This window comes from Thalassophryne amazonica, chromosome 21, assembly GCF_902500255.1.
Source record: "Thalassophryne amazonica chromosome 21, fThaAma1.1, whole genome shotgun sequence".
Lineage (NCBI taxonomy): Eukaryota > Metazoa > Chordata > Actinopteri > Batrachoidiformes > Batrachoididae > Thalassophryne > Thalassophryne amazonica.
The window spans coordinates 23257482-23276750 of NC_047123.1; the positions used below are offsets into that span (position 1 = coordinate 23257482).

Below are 19269 nucleotides of genomic sequence, written 5' to 3' on the forward strand. Positions count from 1 at the left end.
AAGATGGCGATGGCATACTCTGTCCAAATTGTCTCTACTCAACTTGCTTATGGGGCTATTCCACACTGTTTAATCAAGAATAGCAAATCGGGCAAGTTTTGAAGCGTCATTGTAACTTCTTGATCCGTCTTTGTCAATCTTGAACAAACTTGGTATACGCAGTAGTTATGGCCATCATTCGCACCAGATTTAAAATTGGGATCAAATGTTTGAACATTTCAAAGATTTGATCCAGATTTTCAAAATTGTTGATGGTACGCGGTAACCTCTGGGTATTCGTAGTCTTAACGGCTTCAGTCATGTTAGAACTTCTTTAAACGAGGTATTCGTAGTGACTATGGCTTGAAACTTGATTGTGCTCCAATGGGGTAAAAAAAAATTGAAAGCCGAAGCAGCTGATGAACCTATGTTTCGGTTTTTGTTCAAAGTTGAACAACTCAATCATGTCTGGCCGAGGGCGCAAGGTAAAGGAGGCAAGACTGCAGCTCTTAGTAGGGGCGATTAAGCCATTTCATCCTGTTTTTGCATCTTTTTGGATTGTGGGTAAGCGTAATTTTTTTTCAATTTCAATTTATTTTTATTTATATAGCATCAAATCACAACAGAGTTGCCTCAAGGCGCTGAACACAAGTAAGGTCTAACCTTACTAACCCCCAGAGCAGCAGTGGTAAGGAAAAACTCCCTCTGAGGATGAAACCTCAAGCAGACCAGACTCAAAGGGATGACCCTCTGCTTGGGCATAGTAGAATGGCGCCCTGTGCAATAGCCCTATTATGTCTAGTACTTCTGTAACAGTCCTCGTCGATGCTAGGGCATACTGAGTATTGGAATGCAGGGTTGGTTTGTTGGCTACTCCCTAATTCTGCACAGTCCATTTTTTATTTTCTGTTGAGTTGTATTGCTCCTTGCTGAATGCACTCTTTTTTTTCCTCCTCCCAGTTGTTGTCACTGACATTCGCTCATCTCCCTTTTAACATAAGTTTAACTTGTGTCATTGCAGCACAAATTGAATATTAAGCAGATTTGCCAAGCACACTAAAGAGCGGCGGCTCTCCAGCATATATACATCCATAAAGCATAATCTCAAATCTGTAGGGAAACGATGAGGGGCTAATTACATTTGTCGAGCGCCGCTGGATCAAAATAGAGCCGCGTCTTGACACAATAGTCAGAAGGAAAAGTCCAGAAATTTAATTAATTCTTCTTCTGTCACAGCCGAAGCTCCGCGTGGCTAAAAGGCCCTTTTCAGGATGTGATAACAGCCTTTGTCATGTCTGACAGACAAAAAAAAGGAAGACAGGCACGGAGCGTTAAAAAGATAAAACTGACAAAAGGAAAAAAAATATCAAGCCCATCTCAAAGCTCTGCCCCTTATCGTTGTTGCTATTTTTGTATTTACTCAGTCGCTTGCTGCAGCACTTTTCATCATTGCCTTTGTCTGGTCCTCCAAGCAATTGCATGTTATTTTTTTTTCCTCCACTACCGAATATAATACCTGCAGGCTTCAGTGTCTGACGCTGTGCTGGCAAAATCCCTTTTACTTTTCTGCTGCGGCAGGCGTGCAGGTGCCATCGTGCCAGTCCAAACTGTATATTAAATTGAACATTAAGAGTATTACAGCTGATGTCATCTCCACAGTGTTCCGTGTCCTTGTCTTAGTCTGGCTGTTTTCTTGCTTCTTTGCTCTTTTGACATGTTAATCCAATCTGCTCTCCCTCTCATTTTGGCATTTCATTTTCTGGTGGACCACTCTCCAATCTTTTATTCCTAACTACGCCCACGTACTCTTGCTTGATCTCCTCCTCCTCCTCCTCCTCACCGGTCCAGTGTTTTCTGGAGGAGATGGCCAGTCGGGAGGCAGAGCTGAGCAGGCTGAGGGAAAGAGCTCATCGTCTCTGGGAGGGACAAGCCGCCGGCAAAGGTTTTGTCCACCGTGTATCCCAGCTGTCAGCACAGTACCTAGCCCTCAGCAACTTAGCCAAGGTAACACCGCTCCCTCCGTCTAGCCCCAGTAGCTCCCTCTCATGTGTCGTTTTTTGTGTTCACGCTTACAGACATCCAGTCCTCTCCAAGTTTTTTGGACAAGACAATTAGATTCTGCTGTAGATCTGGCTGCATAAAACAGAATAGAAAATATTAGAAAATACTTGGGGATGTGATGGTCTATGTTTGATTCCACGACAGACTGTGAGATCACAGTTTTTAATCCCCAAGTTTGTTCCGGTGTGCAGTTGAACACTTTGAGATCAGTGTCTATGTGTCAATGTGAGGCATCACTGTAAAGCTCATAAAGCATCAGCAGCTGAAATGCACTCCCTTTTAGGACATATGAGTATTAAAATGAATAATTAATATTGGGCTCCTTATATTTTGCTTGTCGTACCTCCGTCCAGCTTCCAACTCACTGACCTCAACAAATTGTTGGATCTTTCTTCTGTTCTCCTTTTACAGCAGCTTATTTCACTTGTCTCTTTGTTTGGGTGTGTCTCTCTGCAGCTTTAGATCTGGTGATTCAACCAGTTTAGAACCAATCACTTTTCCTCCCTACTGAATCCTTTGTTGAGTTGGCAATATTTTTCAAATCATCGTCTCAAGTTCTTTTCAGTTATTATGGATGTGTTCCGCTGTACTTTTTTTTTTTTACAAATTCCAGTCCAGCTTTTTGATTCTTGTGGCTGATTAATGGTTTGATTGTAGGTTCTCTATGTTTGCTTGTCATTTTCTACCAGTGGCTTGTTGAGTTCCCTTTGTGATGTCATTTTCTGTTGTTTTTAGGGGGTTTTGTTCACAGCTCTTTCAATGTTTCTGTCATCAGTTGTGGTTTTCTTTTGTCAGCCAATTCTGTGTGTTGTTCAGGACCCCGTTAGTTTCTTTCTGTTGTGCCCGGTGTTTGTGCAATGCCTCAGATAGATTTTCCTTCTGTTCTCAGATGGGTTGCATTTCTTGTGTAGGCAGCTCTCTGGTCTTTGATTTATCCTTTTTGAGAACACCTGCAGTCTTCACAGGTGAAATCTAACGCTTAAATCACAAATAGATGATTTGGGGTTATTTAATGTTTAAAATAAATCAGTCTGAGGTCGGTTGAGGGTGATGGTGAGGATGATGTGTCACGGGGCTGTTGGCGGCCCCTTTTGGATGGTATGGTTCTCCTCCCATCCAAATGGAGTCTGCGAGGGTCTCCTCATTGTCTTCATTGTGGGAAGCCTGACCCTAGGGGGTGTGGAGATGCCTAGGGATGCCTCCACTTGTGCCCCAGTGGGTAGTCCCAGATGGAAACATGGTGTTTCGGGTCTTGTCTGGTATTCGGACTGGGGGTCTACAACCTATATCTCATCTTTACAGTACAGTTTCACTCCAGCTTGCGTGATGGGTGTGTGCATCCTCTCATTGGGTGGCTGATCTGTAGATCCTGTGGTCATCATGGTGCTGCATCTATATGTAAATAGCAGCTAGTATTCTAAACTGTATTCATCTTTTGATCTCAGACCTAAATGTCTTTAGAGTACATCAAAAATAATTGGCCTTGTCGTTCCAGTACTTTCCATCTGGACTGTATGTCTGGCCTTATTTATGCACGATTTGAAGTTAAGCTGTGGAACCCTCTCAGCATATATCCTGTGTTATTCTTCTCTGTCATTTGCTGTGTCAGGCGTTGCTCCTGGCTGTTGTAACTCTGATCCCCAGGTTGCTTACCTCTGATAAAAAAAAATTGAATTCAGATTAATTTACGTGACCGCAATCATTTATCTTTCATCGCCAAATGGGCCTCACATTTTCATCAGCAAAAGAAAAAATGTAAGCCGTGCTGCTTAGACGTGTCTGCTGCAGCACTTCTATAATGCCAGGGATGAAATGTCTTGCTTCTGGTGAAGCTGACCTTTCTCAAGGTCTTGTTGTATCGGTCACACTCTTATGATTAATTTGATGCAGTATGTGGTCAAAACATTACACCGTCCCTTGAAGCACTGTTCTCTTAGCTCCAGGCAACAAAAGTAATCCAGCATTGAAGAATGGGATTTATTTATTTTGCTGGCCAGCTGGTGCAGCGCTATTTTTAGGTCTTCTTCCCTGCTAGACATGCAAACAGGGATGGAATTGTTTGAAGATGCCACTTGTAGATTATGGTGCACTCTGTAGTCACTCTGATGGCAGATTTCTAATTGATGGCCTCATAAAATAAAATGTATTTGCAGAATATCGTATTTTTCTACTGACTATCAGACTTGGACAGTGTGTTTACAGTTTTGTGTGTTACTCCCTTCAGGACAAGGCTTCCAGAATGGATCGTATCGTAGGGGAACACCGCCTCTTCTCACAGGGCCTGAAGGAGCTCCAGGACTGGGTGTGTGATGCTCAGAAGGTCCTCAAGGCCTGCATTTCCACCACCACTGATAAGGGGGTGTTGGAGGACAAGATGTTACAGCTGGAAGTAAGGAGGCAGATGTGTTCCAGTCATTCTAGCATTCTACACAAACCATCCAAGCTTTGACCTCTAGTTTTATGAATAATTTGAATTGAAAGTTCAAACATTTTTACAGTTTTTCTCTCAAGGTCGAGTGTTCTTGCAGTTGGATGATGTCCTTCTTAGCTGTAGTAGAGCTTTGTATCTACAGGAGCTTTGCATCATCTGGTCATTTTTTGTTTGTTTGATCCACTACTCCTCTGAGGTACTTGGGCCAGTTTCCAAAAATCTGGTGTGGGCACGTAGCTTGATCCCAGAATTGCTCTTAAGGGATTTCTTTTGGCAAAAATCAAGGTCATTGGGTTCAACGGACCAAATAATAATCCACTCCCCTCCACTCCCGCTTCAGTCCAATGTCCATCAAATGTGGCACACATATGTAGGTGGGTTCTGTAATTACCCAGGCAGCATCAACACTGGATTCAAGGTCATTGGATCAAAGGTCAAATTTATGTTTTTTTTATGTTTTTTTTTTTCATTCCAATATGCAGCACATTTTGGTACACATCTGGAAACTGGTTCTGTAATTACCCATATGAGATGGACTCTACTGATGCAGATGAAGTGTCTTGTCCAACTACACAGACAGGGAGCATGAGCAGGATTCAAACCCAACTCTACAGTGGGGTCATTGGTTAACTTTTAAGTTTTTCACTCTGGTTTGCATAGAACTTGGCACTTGTATGGAGGAAGGTTCCTTGGCTTGTCCACTAAGGTCAGATTTGCTCAAGGTTAGTCACTGGAGGACAAGATCTAGTCTGCCTGTCTGTTGTTGACCTAGCTCTCCCAGATTCTTTTATTGAATTCCACCAAACCTGGCATGTCTATGAAGTTTGGCCCCAAAATTGCTGTTAAAAACTTGTTTGGACCAAGGTCAAGGAATTTGAAGTTGACTCCAGAATTGCCATGGCAAGGTCAGCCAGAGGTCAGTCATTTGGGTGAAGGCCAAGACCACTGGGGTCAAATGTCAGATTTTTGTAGCCGTCACTGTCTTCATGCTCACAGGTACTGTTACCTAGTATTTGTAATACTGACACTTCTTGAAAAATCTCTTTTGTTCTTCAATGGGGTGGACACAAAGTTGGTATAGTGGGCTTCCGTAGTCTGAGCTCATGCATTCTTCAGTTTCACTGCAGTCCTACCAGAACCCTAAAAGTTATCAGGGTTTGAGGTTTCCAGAGTCCCACTTTGCTCATGTTTGATGAATCTCCCTTAAATTTTGCTCAAAGCTCTACCTCATTTTTGCCACATGCATATTGGTATGATACAGTTTTAGAGTGGATCGCCACAGAAGGTAGTTGTTGCATGAAATAGTGATGTTGCCGTTTGTTTACCTCTGTGTTTAGGCCTTGTTGGCTGCTCATCAAGAGAAGGAGATCCAGCTAAAGATGTTGCTGACACGTGGAGAAGCGGTCCAGAGGAACACGTCTGCTGAGGGAGTCCCAGTGATTCGCAAACAGATCCAAGACCTTAAGGACTCGTGGGACTTGTTGCTTTCTGCCTCCATCCAGTGTAAAAGGTTGTGATCATGAAACGATTGATCTGTCAGTCAAATGATGAATAAGACATTGGCTGTATAGGTTCACATGATGGGATTCTGAGACCCTTAAATTTATAGCTGGTACTGCTGTTATTGGGTCATATTTGTAGAATGTTTGAGTGCTCTTGCTTGCTACTGTTGATAACCTAGTCGTGTTGGCATTATAGTCAACTGGAGGGCGCTCTGTCGCAGTGGACCAGCTATCAGGAAGATGTGGGTCAGTTTGTGCTGTGGATGGAGCGGGTGGAGGACGTGCTGAGCTGCTCAGACAGGCAGTACTGTGAGATGAGAGACAAGACAGCTAACCTGGGAAAGTCCAAGGTAACTGCATCTCTAAAGACAGCTTGCCAGATGCGATGGGTGTGAACGTGTAGGATATATGACAGACTAATTAGTCAATTAGTAGTCTCAATAACAGTTTTGTATGTAGGCTGTATTTGCTAATAATTTTTGAAAGACCTCTGCATTTCCACAGTTCTTATCAAGCTCCAACCTCCAGTGCTTAATAATGAAGTCAACACAAAAGTTCCAAATCTTGAAAATCCTTGAATGGCCATTTGAGGCTGGCTCCAAAAGGGAGTCACTCCCGATAAAACCCAGTGTTAAAATGCTCAACTTTATAGCAGAAATAAATGTGTTTACAGCCTGGTACAGGGTGACACCCCGCCCCCAAAAATGACCCATAAAACTTGGAATAAATTTTACAAAGAAATTTGCTGGACGATGATTGGAAATGACGATTGGAACAATAGTCTTCCGCAACATGTCTTGGTAAACCAAATGGTATGATTAGTTGGCGAAATTGGCCTCAGGCAAAATGTCTTTTCCTTGGTTGACCAAGACATGTTGTGGAAGACTATTGTTCCAGCCATTTTCCCCAACATGTCTTGATTGACCAAGGAAAAAACATTTTTCCCAGAGACCTATTTCGCCAACAAATCATACCATTTGGAGGATAATTTTGAAAGAACATGACTTTTATGCAAAGCGACCAAGATAACCAAAACTTTGGGGAATGATCATAAACGGACTGAAGTTTAACCCCTTAACATCCGCATTTATATAGCTGTATATAAAAAATGTTTTGTGTGTGTTTTTGCCTTAGTAGATGGTAAATAATGTTGAGATTATTAAATTCACTTTTGCACAAAGACTAGATAGTAATATTGGGTATTCTGGTAATGACTTTATGTTATAATGTTATAATAATAATGATGGTATGTTGCAAATTTATGACAACAAGCATACAGTTCAATTTGGTAAGTTGCATATTTGAGTCAGAGATTGTAGCATATATGCGACGATGGGCGTTAAGGGGTTAAGTCTGAATGATAATAAATCCTACAAAGACTTTGTAGGATTTATTATAATTTTTATAGGTTCTGTTTTTTGGGGGGGGAGTGTCACCCTGTACTACAACAAGAACAACACAAAACTGTATTTGTTTCTGTAGCTCTTTTCTCCATTTTTGTGTGTGTGTGTGTGTGTGTGTGTGTGTGTGTGTGTGTGTGTGTGTGTGTGTGTGTGTGTGTGTGTGTGTGTGTGTGTGTGTGTGTGTGTGTGTGTGTGTGTGTGGCAGGGGGAGGGGGTAGAGCATTTATATAACTCACCAGTTAAAGCTATATAGTATTTTAAGCCATAACGTTATGAATAAATAGGGGTGCAGTCGCTTTGAGTAACAGCTGTGTACTGGCGGTTCCAGGGCCCTGCTAGTAGTGGCTGCTAGCTACTATGGAGTTGACCGTATTTGTCTTTTCTTAGCATTGTTTTTTACAAATAGCTGCGATAGTGTGGCTTGCTGTGCAGTTAATTGTACAAACAGAGCTTCTAAGAAGTTTGTGCTCCAGTAGTTCTGTCAAGTGAAATTTTTAGTATTTCTTTAATTTGTATTGTAGAAGCAATAGCAGTAATTAGGAGTTATTGAGACTTTGCTGATGTTACCTCCACAGTTACTGATGCAATATGCTGGTTATAGTTTTAAAGACCTGCACCCAAACCACCTGTTATGAAAACCAGTACTCCATCCGCAAAGAAATATGCATTAATCAAACACTCGAACCATGGTTAGCCTGTTCGCTTTAGCTTGTTAGGTACCTTTGAGATGGATGTGTGTTCAGGCTCCATCTTCTGGCCAGGAGTTACTTTACTTTCAAGGCACCTCTTCAGAAAACCCTCGGGTGATGTGACACAGAGGGTTTGTCCAGTATGTTTACATTCTAATATCCTTATGTTGTTTTCCACCAAAATGTGATGCATAACTGTCCCCAGCTCTAAGCCACGCCATATTTTATACTCCTGCACACAATTACAGCTCAGTGCTCCCCAGCAGGGTTATATGTACTTTAGAATTAATGTGTATGTGTGTGGTTATTTTATTCTAGCTGCTTTATGAAGAAGTATTGAGTCACAGCAGTCCTCTGGAGACCATCGCCACAAAGGGTTCAAACATGACTGAACATTATACGACCCAGCAGGAGGTGCAGCAGCTGCAGTGTAGATATAAAACCCTTAAAGACAAGGCCAAGGTATTGATCTATAACATGTTTGTCCTCTTTTGAGCTCTATATGTTTTTTTTATTATTCTTTGGCAAGTTGTTTTGCATATTCTGAAGGAAATGGCCTATACGTGAGCATTCTGTTAGCTTTTTAAGAATATAAATAAATGTTTTCATTTCATGTTTGCAGACTTTGACATTTTCCTAGGCTTTGAAATAACCTAGTCTTGTTCCCATAAAATACAGTGAGTGAATGAATGGAAACTGAAGTCCATTCACTCCAGGTTATCAACACTATAACTCCGGAACAGTAAACATTATCACCTTGTAACTCCCGAAATTAAAAGGGCATATCATCAGGATAAACCGATTAGACACCAGTTAACGTCGATCTACCAGAACAATTTCAAATGCAGTCGTTTTTGCTTATGTAATACATCATACACCACCTTTGCCACATGCTGAACACTGCCATCTGCTGGTGATTTTAATTTCAATTTATTTTCATTCATATAGCGCCAATTCACAATAAAGTTGCCTCAAGGTGCGTCACACAAGTAAGGTCTAACCTTACCAACCCCGAGGTGATGTCTGTTCTTGTTGCTGAGAACTAATCTTATCATCACATGCATGATGTAAATTTGGGACCTTTGTGGTTGAAGTTACACGTAGCTTCCAGTGAGCTTGTTTCTTGGTTTCTTTCATTTCCAAAGCCTAGATTTTGTGACCACAAAGAACATGGCTGCTTTGTTGATAACTTCAACTTGATCATTTCCTCTAAGGATGTTATGTGATCACCCATGTGTGTGTGTTAGCTTGTTCGCTTCTTAGGATTGTGCAAAAACTAATTAATGAATTTAGATGAAACTTGGTAGAGAGATGGGGTATTGGCCAAGGAAGATGCCATTTGAGCCATCAAAACTCAAGGTTCAACATGAATGACCAAGAATCAAAACATCAAGGCTCATCAAACTTCAATCACAATTAAAGCCAAGCTCAAGATGAAAGTTTATTACTCTGGATCAAAGAGTAGGATAAAAGGTGGACTCAAGCACTATATTAAATGTCCTCCTATTTCCATGTTGTGTTTATGTCACCCAGTTTAAAAAAAAAATCCTGATTCCAGACTGTAGGCATTCTTTAAAGAATACTGTTATTTTAATTTTTGTCCCACTTTCTGTTTTGCAGAATGCCGTTAGCAAAGCTAAGGAGATGGTGCTGGTCCATCAGGAATATCAGAGGGGGTTACATGTGTTTGAGGACTGGCTGGAACAGGAACAGGCCACTCTGGCCTCCTTGTCCCATTCAGAGGGCAATGTGGATGCACTAGAGAATACACTGCAACACCTACAGGTATAAATTATTTCATAATGTTGTTTCACCTGTCTGTCCGTTCTCTCCCATCTGGCCTTGGACACTGTTTTTCATACTTTGTTCTCATAGCTCCTGCAAGACTGCTGCTCGCATGGCCAGACTCTGCTGTCCTCCGTGCTGACCAGCAGACAGCGGGTAATTCCTTGGGGTATCCCCCAGATTGAGGATCGAGCCCTGGACACCGCTCAGCGAGACTGGGGAGCCTACGAGGGCCGCTTGGAGGAAACTAGGGCCCAGCTGAGCACCACGCTGACCAGACTGAGGCAGATAGGACAAAGGTTCTTGAGTCTGGCCCAGTGGATGGAAGAAATGGAGACGGCGGCTAATGTCAGACGTGATCGGAAATCAGACCGAGCCACTAAGGACAATCAGCTGAAGCAACTGCAGGTTGTACAAAACTCAATCAGTCTTAATGCTAATATTGGGTCTTGAGTTGCTAAGAGCTAATCTATGCCATTTAATTGTTGAAAGTTGTTGTTGGTGTTGTGTTGTTGTCTTCAGACTTATCCTCTGTGTCACGTCAAAGGACTATCCAAAAACCTTGCAACCTTTCTTCCTGAATACCTCCTACATAGGAAATGTGATGCATAATTCTGTTCTCTTTACATTCCAGTGCCACCTTTAGAAAACAACCCCAACTAAACCTACACCCAGCGTGCACTTATTTGCAGTCCACTACTCTGGTGGTCTTGCTTGGCCTTTGTTCAGTTTGAATAAAAGCACCCCGTGCCCTCAGACCACAGTATCACTTTTCTAGCTTCTGACTTGGTGCAGTGATTATATTCACAGCGGGCTTTTGACGGAAAACAGCAGGGGACAGATTATGTTTCCTATCAGGCCTCCTGTCTTTGGAACGCGCTTCCTGCCCGTGTCAGGATGTCGGACACAAACAGTCGCTGCACATACAAATGATACAAATGTACCATTTTTCTATAGTCTCCAGTGTAAAGTCCCTGTTTTTTCCCTCTTTCTCCCATGTTTGTTTAAAGGTTTTGTCTCTTGAAACCTCAGTTTGTTTTTGTATCAAGAGAATGCTCTGAGACCAAATAACTTAGCCTAAAAATACTGAATGAGTCTTAGCTTCAGACTGATTCAGGAAAACAGAACAACTCTGAACAAGGAAGCGATGTAGATTTGTATGTTTGTGAGGAGGTGTGGTTGATCACATTAGCAACACACGGTGATTAGTTGATATAAAACAAAAACAAGAAGGTCCACTGTAAAAGTGCAACCTATCAGGCTGGTTCTCAGCCCAGGATACTGCAGCATCAGAGAACCATAATATATGGTTCTGTGTGACCTCACATCTGATCAGTTTTGCCCAGTATGGAAGCACTTTTTCTTTCTACTATGATTAACTATATTGACGCCAAACTGCTTGAGTCATGACCTCTTGTATATAACCCAAGGTCATTGTAAAGTCAAAGGACATATGACCAACAGAAATGTGATCCATGGCTTGATATCACTGTTTAACCAATTAATTGCTATAACGATTCAAAATATTGGGCCCAAATATTTGCCTTGGCTTATGACTTTAAGGCGTAATAGATTTTTTTTGTTGTTGTTGTTGTTATTGGTATTATGGCCAAAGCAGATGGTTCACTCTCTGAGTCTGGTCTGCTTAAGGTTTCTTCCTACAAAACAACAACAACAAAGTATGCCTGAGGGACTTTTCCTTACTGCTGTTGCCAGTGTGCTTGCTCAGGGGGATTGCTCAGGCTCGACCCCACCCTTGTAAAGCACCTTGGGGTGATCTACATATGTTATTATTTGGCACTATATAAATAAACATAATTGAATTGAGTATAGACGAGACAGTGAAATCAATCGACCTCCTGGTAAAATTAAGACACGATGTAATTATAAATATTTTATGCAATGAACATCTGTATTGAATAAATTTAAGCTATAATTTAAACGCATACAAAATGAAAGTAAACAATTTGAACACTGATGTACCTCTGTCTCTGATTAAAAAAAAAAAATCTTTATTTCCTAATGTTTGCAATAATGTGGAATTGCATGCCGTCAGTAATCCCAGAGAAGCTCTTTCTGGTCATTAATGTCATCATCTGGAAATGAAACAAACTGTATTACAATATAAGGCTGTGAAAGTACCGTAGCTCTTTGTGTAATCAGTCCGCAGACGTCTGAGTGTTGTGATCACTTTAATTTGTGACGTTCCAGCGCCATGGCTTTGGGTTGGAAATAGAAGCACATCTCTAATGAGATCGACCACAAACATTATCCTTGCACGATCTAATCTGCAGTGTTTAATTAGCTTACTGTCATTCAGCATTTAAAGAATATTTCTCCTACCACTTGTTTTTCTGCTGTGTTATCATCTGCTTCAGAAAGAAGCCCTTAACTTTTAACTTTGCCAGGACCACGTTTAACGTTTAATTGTTTGTCCATGTCTCTGTGTCCCTTGTGACTAGGGGTGTGTTGAAGCAGTGCTGGCACAACAGGGCGAAGTTGATGGCATCTCCTCACTGGCCCAGCAGGTTCTGGAGGACACCCACATCAGCGGTCACGTTAGTGTTACCGCCACCCAGCTCACTGCTCGCTATCATTCCCTGCTGCTCAGTCTACAGGTTCGGCACATCCTCTGTTGGTTTGTGATTCATTTGTTAGTGTGGCCAAAGCAGAGGGTCATCCCGCTGAGTCTGGTCTGCTTGAGGTTTCTTCCTTTAATTTAAAAAACATATGAGGGTGTTTTTCTTACAACTGTCGCCATTGTGCTTGCTCATCAGGTGAGTAAGGTTTATGGTGTATGGGACTATTTTTGTTGTGATTTATCACTCTATAGTTAAATAGAATCTGATTATTCCGAATCGCTAATCTGTGATCTTGATTTTTTTTTTTTTAATCTGGGCCTTGAAGACCATTGATCCTAATGCCCCATATTTGATCCTGGTTGTGATCTTTGAGCTTCTGCAAGGAGGTTATCATTGTTCAGGATCAGAACCAGAATAGCTTTTATTCACAGAGTATCCACAGAATACAAAGAATTTGGCTTCGGTTTGAGCTGCGCTCTCTCTGTACAGCATGTATAAATATACACTAAACACTGAATAATTCACAGTGATAAAATGTGCAAATGAAATGTGTAGGTAAAATAAAATGTGCAGTAAGGGGAATAAAAAATAATGTGTGAAATAGACAACAGATTGAGGTTAAGATGTACATGAGGTACATGAATTAATGAGTTTTTTTTGGCAGGTTAAATTCTTCGTCACCAGTGTGATGCCCTGTGGGAAGAAACCTGCTCATCTGTCTGTCTGTCTGTCTGCCTTGCGTTGTTTCTGATCAAATGATCAAAGGAATAAGGATGAAGGAGTGGATTCTGACCTTTCGTCATGATCACTGAAATAATCAGTAATCCTCATTACAAGATCAAAAGAATCGGGGTTAATGATCAAAGGAGGGGTCAAGGTCAAAGGAATCACGTTAATAGGGCAGTGATCAAAGGCAGGATTAAAATCAAAAGAATCAGGATCAGATATCAACAGTCGAAGGTGGAAGATCAAAGGAATCAGGATTACAGATTAGTGATCAATGGGAGGATCAAGATCAAAGGAATCAAGATAAAATATCAAAGCAAAAAAATAAAAAAATTAACAATTAATGTGCTTACAAGGATGCTGGATGAAGGTTGTTGTTTTTTTCCAGATCATACTTTCTGGATAAGATCAAGAACAGTTGTTTTTGTCATGAATGGACGGCGCGAGCCGACTGGATCACAGCAGCAGTAATGTGTGAAAGCAGACCAGCAGTGTTAGATGGAGAGCGTCAGTCATCAAAGCCAGCGTGAAAATGGCCTTACTTTTGTATTGCGGGTTTCAATATCCCGCCTGGTGGTTTAACCATCGAATTACTGGTGTGGAGCCACGGAGCTTTGCGCAATCCGTTGGGGTCCCTGCCCACAGTGGGCTTCACATGTGCAGTCGGTGGTATTTCCTCCAACGGTACTTTGTTTCTGCAACACCTCCTTGAAGTAGCTTTGAGGGTTATATCTGCAAACGCAGCCTATGTTGCACTCCATATTGTTATCCGGCATCTCTATTTGTGGGTTCCTCTGGGTGAGACTAAAGGAAAATCAATGGGCCTCCTCTGGTCTGGGAGGTGAGGCTGTAATTAAGTGCTACAGAAAGCAATCGTGCGCAATCTCACACCGGGCACGAGGAGTGGAAAGGCTTTGCTTGCACAACATTGATTTTTACACATTCAGCAACTCATCCGCGCTCCTGCTTCTTTCCCCGACTCCCTCACTTTGCTTCTCTCGCTGTTTGATATTCACCCACCGCCTTCCCACCCACTCTCAAACTTGACACAAGCATGTACGTGCATATACGCTCTCGCCAACACGCGCGTCGGCAGACAGGGAGCATCCCTCTCATTTTTCAGATGTCTGTAATTACGCCGTGTGAAGCGGGGGCCATATGGGCTGGAGGTGTAAAGCTGTTACCTCTGTCTACTCGGAAAAAGGTGTGCACTCAGCACTATCAGCTAATTGGAGCTTCTCACCATGAGATTTGCAAGTTGAGTGAATAATGTGTCAAACCTGCAAGAACCCTCGCCCTCCTCGTGGTGTTATTGACTCAAAATCTCAGTCAAGTGGATAATGCGTCAAAAACATAAAACCCCTCTCCACCTTGTACTCCAGCTATTGACGTTCTGCAGATCAAAGAGGAGGGCTGGGAAATGGATATTTTCTCTTGTGATGGGTGATCACAGAGCGTTGGTCCCAGGTTGCCACAGGAAGACCATTGGGACACAAAAAAACACACACACAGACGAAATACAGATTTACTTTTGAGAGTCTATTTTAGTAACGATGCTAACTCTCGGGGAAAAAAGCAGATGTTCACTTTTATCTTCATAGTTTCAAAGTAGAACAGTACGCTGTAGATTGGATAGTTACACCAAGGCCCCATAGTCCCCTTTCTAATTTAATTTCCAAACAAGTTTTGAATACAACCCTAATTCCAATGAAGTTGGGATGTTGTGTAAAATGTAAATGAAAACAGAATATAATGATTTGCAAATCCTCTTCATCCCCTTCTTTCTTTATTTTTTAATTGTACAGAAATAATATATATATATATATATATATATATATATATATATATATATATATATATATATATATACACACACACACACACACACACACACACACACACAAAACCCCAAATCCAGTGAAGTTGGAACGTACAGTAATTTGCAAATCCTCTTCAACCTATATTCAATTGAATACACCACAAAGACAAGATATTTAATGTTCAAACTGATAAACTTTTTTGTTTTTGTACAAATATTTGGTCATTTTGAAATGGATGCCTGTAGCACGTTTCAAAAAAGTTGGGACAGTGGTATGTTTACCACTGTGTTACATCACCTTTCCTTCTAACAACACTCAATAAGCATTTGGGAACTGAGGACACTAATTGTTGAAACTTTGTGGGTCGAATTCTTTCCCATTCTTGCTTGATGCACGACTTCAGTTGTTCAATAGTCCGGGGTCTCCGTTGTTGTATTTTGCACTTCATAATGTGCCACACATTTTCAATGGGCGACAGGTCTGGACTGCAGGCAGGCCAGTCTGGTACCCGCACTCTTTTACTATGAAGCCACGCTGTTGAGACACATGCAGAATGTGGCTTGGCATTGTCTTGCTGAAATAAGCAGGGACATCCCTGCATTTGATCACTAATCGCAGATCTTTGATCTTGATAGCTGATGTTTCATGCTGACTGCTGGTCTTTATCAGTGAATTTTGATCCTGAACATGGAGCTTTGATCCTGATCACTGACCACTGATTCCTAATGACTTTACTTTGACTGTTATTTTGTCCTTTGATTCAGATTTCTGTCTTTTCATCCTAATCCTGGCATTTGGTTGGCATTTCTTAATTTGATGACTAATCACAGATCTTTGATCTTGATAGCTGATTTTTGATGGTGACTGCTGGTCTTTGATCCTGATGACTGACCATTGATTCCTGATGATTGTACTTTGATTGTGATTTTGACCTTTGATTCATATTTCTGTCTTTTCATCCTAATCTTGGAATTTGATTGGGATTTCTTACTTTGGTGACTAATCACAGATCTTTGATCTCGATAGCTGATTTTTTTTATCATGTTCTTGACCTTTGATGTTTGATTTTGATAGTTGAAGTTAAACTCTAATTGCTTTGATCCTGTGATCAGGTTCAAACCAATCTGGATCAAAGATCAACATAAAAAAATAAAACAGGACCAGTGCCTTGATCCAGATTTGCCACAGATTGTAATGTGTTCTGTCTTGGTCAATCCCTCACCCTTTAATCAAGTTTAATTAAATTAGTATACTAGTTTTCACATATTTCTGCTAACAAACAAACAAGCAAATAAAAAAATCCCTAGTAATCTCATAACACATCGAACTAATTTATTAATTGAATAGCTTCAGCAATATTATTATGCTAAAGCATTAAACAAATGCTTTATTTCTGATTTGACCTTGTGTGTAATATTTGCATAATGAATGTAGGCATTCAGCAACACTAATATACACAAAAAAAACCAGAGCTGCAGTGGCACATGATTTAGTGCATGTGCAGAATTAGTTGAGATCAACATTGTTACACCTCTGAGAAGGTTTGTCTTGTTCTCCAATCATTTTTCAGGACACCATCAGGCAGTTGCAAGAGGAGCTGAAGAGCATTGATGAGGCTAAGAACCTGTGCATGTCCTTCACTGACTGGCTCAGGTCTGCCCAGAAAAGCTTCAGAACCGTGACCGACTGTTCAGAACCTCTGGATCAGGTCACCGTGGAGAAGAAGATAAAGAAACTGGAGGTAGTTTTCATTTCTAAACACACGTCGGCTGAAACACGTGAAACTTGTGTTAATATTCAGTACGAATCTATGCTTGAATAAAGGATGGCGCAGCTGATAATTTTTAGTTAAACCATATTTCTGCCTCTCTATTCACACTAATAAATACAGATTGCTGCTATCATAGATTAAATGTCAAAAAAGATGGAAGATTTATTTAGAAAATGCACAAGTTTTCAACATTTTGAACAATTTTGGCATGAACTGCTCTCCGTATGGGCTGTCTCATTCTTGGTTTCCGTCTCTTATTGCATTCAGGGATTAATAACACAAGGTTGCAGCTCTGCTGATTTTTAGTCTGTTGTCTTGATAAATGTGGGGAATCTTTTTGCATGGGTGGGGGGCCTGTTTGCAGGTGGCACCATGTGGTGCACCCTGCACAAGTGCCACAGCAGAGTGAGCAACCTATACCGCTTTCATCCTGTCTCTTAATGCAGTGCAACACAATTGTGTCCCATCCTGCTTTGCATCCTGTCTGTAACACGAACATGATCACATGATTTTGGAATAGATCTGTATTATATGTGAACAGATTGATGAGGAATTCTACGCAACAAAAATTCAAATGTAAATGTTATATCTCTGTTGTTGCTGAGTTGAGTCTTCTGTAAATGTGTCCAGATTTCTGAGTCTTGGTTGCAGTCACATGGATGAGACGGTTGTTCCAGACAGTCAAGTGCAAAGTTTTTTTTGTTAGAGAATGAAAGCATGAATATCTTCAAGTCACAAGTTCATTTGATTTACCTGAAGTGTAATCTGGAGGTGGTGGCCTGGACGTTAGAGCGTTAGGCTTATGATGGTTCAATTCCCTGAGTAGCTGCAGCTGGAGTGATGGTCTAGTGGATAAGCGGTGGGCTTGAGACCAGGGGATACTCTGTTTAAACCCCCGTCAGGCTGGAAAATCACTAAGGTCCTTAAATCTCCACGTTGCTCCCGGTGTGTAGTGAGCGCCTTGCATGGTGGCACCCTAACTTTGGTTTGTGTGAATGTGAGGCATCATTGCAAAGCACTTTGAGCTTCTCATTTACCATATAAATGCAAATTGTGAAACCATTTTATTTGTGGTAATTTGCTGTGGTAAAACTGACTAGAGCAGGAAGTTTTCAAAATTTGAATGACCAAGCAAGAAGTAGACTAGTGAGGGAAGCCACCCAGACGCCGTGAGAACTCTGTTAGCTAATCTGTACCAGTTAAGGTCACGAAACGACACTTGGAATTTAGCCTCAGTGTACCATGGCCTACATAAAAATGTAGTACAGCCATCCCAGGGTGGCAGCTGCAGCCAGGTAGGGGCCAATGAAGAATTACACAGAGGTCAAAATATAAAAATGCTCCAGTCATATTGAAAACTATACCACATTGTCTGATCATAATGATTCCAAAAGGTATAGTTTAGACTATCTGTGACTGATTGTTCAGGAGTTATGGGGTAAAAACAGTAAAAATGGTGACAAAGGTCAGTTTTAACAGGGGTCAAAACTTAAAGTTGCTCAAATTTCAGTAAAAAATTATACAAATTATTGGTTGAAATAAAAGGATTAATAAATAGAATAGTTCTGACTGTGCTGAATGTTTGGTCTCTAAAGTAAAGGTCAAATTAAGAATTAAGTTGACGTCCATTGGATTCTATGACGTGACATATGTTACCCTGTGACATGATAACTGAGCATGACAGATGGTGCAAAGTATTCTTTTTTAAAACCCTGTTAACCCAAACAATAATTCGCACAATTTTTTACTGAAATTGGAGCAATTTTAACTTTAACTAAGCCCACGGACTATGTAGGACTTTGTCGTATGAGAGCAGATAAAATCTTGGCTCGAGTCTCCATTGCGCCTTGTAACAAACTGCCCTCTGTCCTCCGCTTCACCGAGAAGCTGCCACGGACGATGAAATGGACAAAAGTTGCCCTGTCTTCCTAGTAACAGCTGTAGAAGCCTGAATTTTTAAATGGATTAAAATGTGTAAAAGCTACAGGATTCCCAAACGGTTGTATCCCTTTGTGACTAGGCGGTAACATCTCAGTGTTTGGTTTTATGCTCAACATGTTTGTCTGAACACATTGCACCAAATTGGTGCAGACGGCGTGTTACCATAGCAAACTGATGAGCTTAATAAGTCTGCAGTTTGAAGGAGAAAACATCAGGCAAACACCAGCAGAAACAGCCTCTCTCTTTTTATTTATTTATTTGCACTCGGGTCTTTTCCAAAGCAGCATTAAAGTAGCTGGTGATATAAATAAAATATGTACGGAGCACCGCACCTGTCCAGCTGGCGAAACATGTAGTGCGCCTGTGATATTAAGAAATGACTCCAGACCAAGAAAAAGCCACTGCAGTGGTGCGGCCATAACGGTTTCTCATCGCACTCTGAAACGGAGCTGCTGCAGTGTGCACGTACGGTATGCACACGCTGCAATAAAAGGCAAATCACCACAATCGGCCGCCTGGTGTACAAATAGCGCGCAGACGGTTCGATGAAGACTGCGTGTGTGCATATCGACTGGCTTT

At 41.3% G+C, this 19269-nt stretch overlaps 1 protein-coding gene across 1 annotated transcript in view; it reads left to right on the top strand.

Moving 5' to 3' along the window:
* syne1a (spectrin repeat containing, nuclear envelope 1a) overlaps positions 1-19269 on the top strand; it is a 218844-nt gene that overhangs the window by 97409 nt on the left and 102166 nt on the right. Inside the window, 9 exon segments of the mRNA XM_034162578.1 lie at positions 1828-1983; positions 4265-4429; positions 5809-5981; positions 6170-6323; positions 8384-8527; positions 9686-9850; positions 9941-10258; positions 12313-12468; positions 16549-16719. Of these exon segments, the coding sequence (XP_034018469.1) occupies positions 1828-1983; positions 4265-4429; positions 5809-5981; positions 6170-6323; positions 8384-8527; positions 9686-9850; positions 9941-10258; positions 12313-12468; positions 16549-16719 (1602 nt within the window).